Source organism: Lagopus leucura, unplaced genomic scaffold (genome assembly GCF_019238085.1).
Source record: "Lagopus leucura isolate 7727_CA_CO unplaced genomic scaffold, USGS_WTPT01 56162-0_obj-0_obj, whole genome shotgun sequence".
Classification (NCBI taxonomy): domain Eukaryota; kingdom Metazoa; phylum Chordata; class Aves; order Galliformes; family Phasianidae; genus Lagopus; species Lagopus leucura.
This window is the reverse complement of record NW_024966518.1, coordinates 1-2,561: the sequence shown is the minus strand read 5'-3', so window position 1 is coordinate 2,561 and position 2,561 is coordinate 1. Positions and strand designations below refer to the sequence as shown.

The following is a 2,561-nucleotide window of genomic DNA, read 5'->3' as shown; positions in this document are numbered from 1 at the left end:
CCATGGAGGTGTTGGTTGCCATGGATGATTTGGCCACCATGGAGGTCATTGCAACCATGAAGGTCTTGGCTGACATAAGTTACTCATTCACCTTGGAAGCCTCGGCCACCCTGGAAATTTTGGCTGCCATCAACGTCTTGGCTGCCATGAATGTCTTGATTTCCATGGATGATTTGGCCACCATGGAGGTCTTGGCCACTTTGAAGGTCTTGGCTGCCATTTATGACTTGGCCAGCACGAAGGCCTTGGTACCGCCGGTGACTTTGTCACCATGGAGCTCTCAGTCACTACGGAGGTTGTGGCTGCCATGAAAATCTTGGCTACTATGAGAGTCTCAGTCACTACGGAGACATCGGCTGCTATGGATAATTTGACCATCATGGGTGACTTGGTCATCATGTATTTTTTTGCCTCTCTGAAGGTCTTGACTACCATAAACGACTTGGTCACCATGAAGGCCTTGGATACCATGGATGACTTGGCCACCACAGACATCCTGGCTGTCAGTAAGGTCTCATCTACCATAGATAACTTCACCACCGTGGGGTTCTCAGCCACCATGGAGGTCTTGGCCACCACGGGTGACCTGGTCAACCTGCCACCCCAGCTCTGCTGCTCTTGCCCTTGGCCATCCTGCTTGTCTCAGCCACCCTGCCCACTTTGGACACCCTGGTTCCCCTCTGCGCTGGTCATTTGGGGTTTGCTCCCCTTGATTGTTGTCGCCATCCCCGACTCCAGCCATCACGGCTCACCCTGGATGCCCTGCTCCATCCCAGACCCAGGTCCCCTGTCCCCGTCCCCACTCACAGTGATGGGGACAGAGTTCTTGTTGGCTGGCATGTTGAGGACCAGCTTGGCTTTGCCATCTCGCTGGGTGGAGACGAGGCCCTGGAAGTCGTCGGCCTTGACGGGGATGCGTGGAGCCGGGGAATTATCGGGGTTGGTGACATAAACCTGTGGAGGATGCAGCACGGCAAGGGACACCGCGTGAGGACGTGGTACGGGGACATTCAATGCGGATGTGACACAAGGACATGGCACGGGGACAAACCATGGGGACGACAGGCTCAGAATGGGGTTGTGACACACGGTGTGGGGACGTGGCATAGGAAAATGGCATGGGGACATGGCTCAGCCCGGGGACACGGCACAGGGGAGGTGACACAGGGATGCTGTGTGAGGACAGACACCAGGTGCCATCCAGGTGACACAGGGATATGACGTGGGGGCAGACAACCCCATGGGATTCCCCCTTCCCCATCCCCATTCAGAAGACTCCGGTGCCAGAGGGGCCTGGATTGTCACCCCCAGCCCCCCAGCCCCATCCCTGTCCCCATCCCTGTCCCTGTCCCCATCCCCGTCCCTGTCCCCATGTGCCATTACCGTCAGATCGAAGGGCATCCCTGGTTTGAAGTACTTGGGGGTGTGGGTGAAGTGGATGGTGTACGGGGACGTCACGATGCGGATGCCGCTGCGCTGTGCCTCCACCATGTCGCTGCCTGTGGTGGCCACGGGGACAGCGATGTCACCCAGTGCCAGGACAAGGCTCCTGGTCCCCCAGTGTCCCCCTGCCCAACTGTAGGCAGCTCTGGCTGCTTCCATCTGTACCACCTTCATCCCCATCTTTCCTTATTTCTGCAGTCCACAGCCCCACGTGTCCTTGTCTCCATACCTCCCTGTCCTTGTTGCCCCCATCCAGATCCACACGTCCCTGCTGGGCCCTACCCAGGACCCTGTGTCCCCAATACGTATCCCTAAACCATCCCAGTGCATCGAGGACCGTGACACGAAGCCGGACACGTCCCTCTGTCCCTCTGTCACCTGACTCGGTGAGGACGGTGACGGTGACGTAGAGCGAGTGTCCCACCAGCTCCTGGAGGTTGGCAAAGCGCTGCCGCAGCATGGCCATGGGCAGCACGGCCTCTCCGTCCCCATCGGTCACCTGCAGCACGGGGTCAGAGGGCCAGGGGGACAGACACGGGGATGGGGACGGGGACAGGGGACGTGGACAGGGGACAGGGCCACCTTGACGCGCTGCAGGGACTGGGGGATGGTCTTTCTCTCGTCATCCACCATCACGCCAAAGAGGACGAAGGCTGTCCCCTGCAGGTTCTTCCCATACAGGTACCTGGGGACGCATCACGGCTGTCACACCACGTCCCCACCTTTGCCTGTCCCCACATCTCCAGCACCGGCTGTCCCCGTCGCATCCCGTGTCGCTGTCACCCAATGTTCCCACATCCCACTCTTGTGCTGCCCTGCCTCCCCACCACCCCGTGTCCTCGTCACCCCAAATCCACACCAAACTCTCATCCTCCTCCACCGCAATGTCCTCACCACCCCAAACTCCATCCACCCCCTGCCCTCATCTCTATCATCCCAAATCCCCACCACCCCAAATCCCCACCTCCCCAAGTCCCGAGGGTGATGAACCTCGTCCCCATCGCCCCGTGTCCCCATCGCCCTCATCCCCACCACCCCAAATCCCCACCTCCCCAAGTCCTGAGGATGATGACCCTCATCCCCATCGCCCCGTATCCCATTGCCCTCATCCCCACCAC

At 59.5% G+C, this 2,561-nt stretch overlaps 1 protein-coding gene across 1 annotated transcript in view; it reads right to left on the bottom strand.

Moving 5' to 3' along the window:
• The window catches only part of LOC122192614 (A.superbus venom factor 1-like), a gene marked incomplete at its 3' end in the record, with an annotated part of 9,681 nt that extends 7,221 nt beyond the window's left edge, over positions 1 to 2,460 (bottom strand). Inside the window, exons 1-5 of the mRNA XM_042893220.1 lie at positions 2,408 to 2,460; positions 2,026 to 2,128; positions 1,822 to 1,942; positions 1,384 to 1,499; positions 808 to 954 (exon numbers count right to left, since the gene is read on the bottom strand). Coding sequence (XP_042749154.1) covers positions 808 to 954; positions 1,384 to 1,499; positions 1,822 to 1,942; positions 2,026 to 2,128; positions 2,408 to 2,460 — 540 coding nt within the window. The remainder of the gene's footprint in view (positions 1 to 807; positions 955 to 1,383; positions 1,500 to 1,821; positions 1,943 to 2,025; positions 2,129 to 2,407) is intronic.
• Between the last annotated feature and the right edge of the window lie 101 nt (positions 2,461 to 2,561).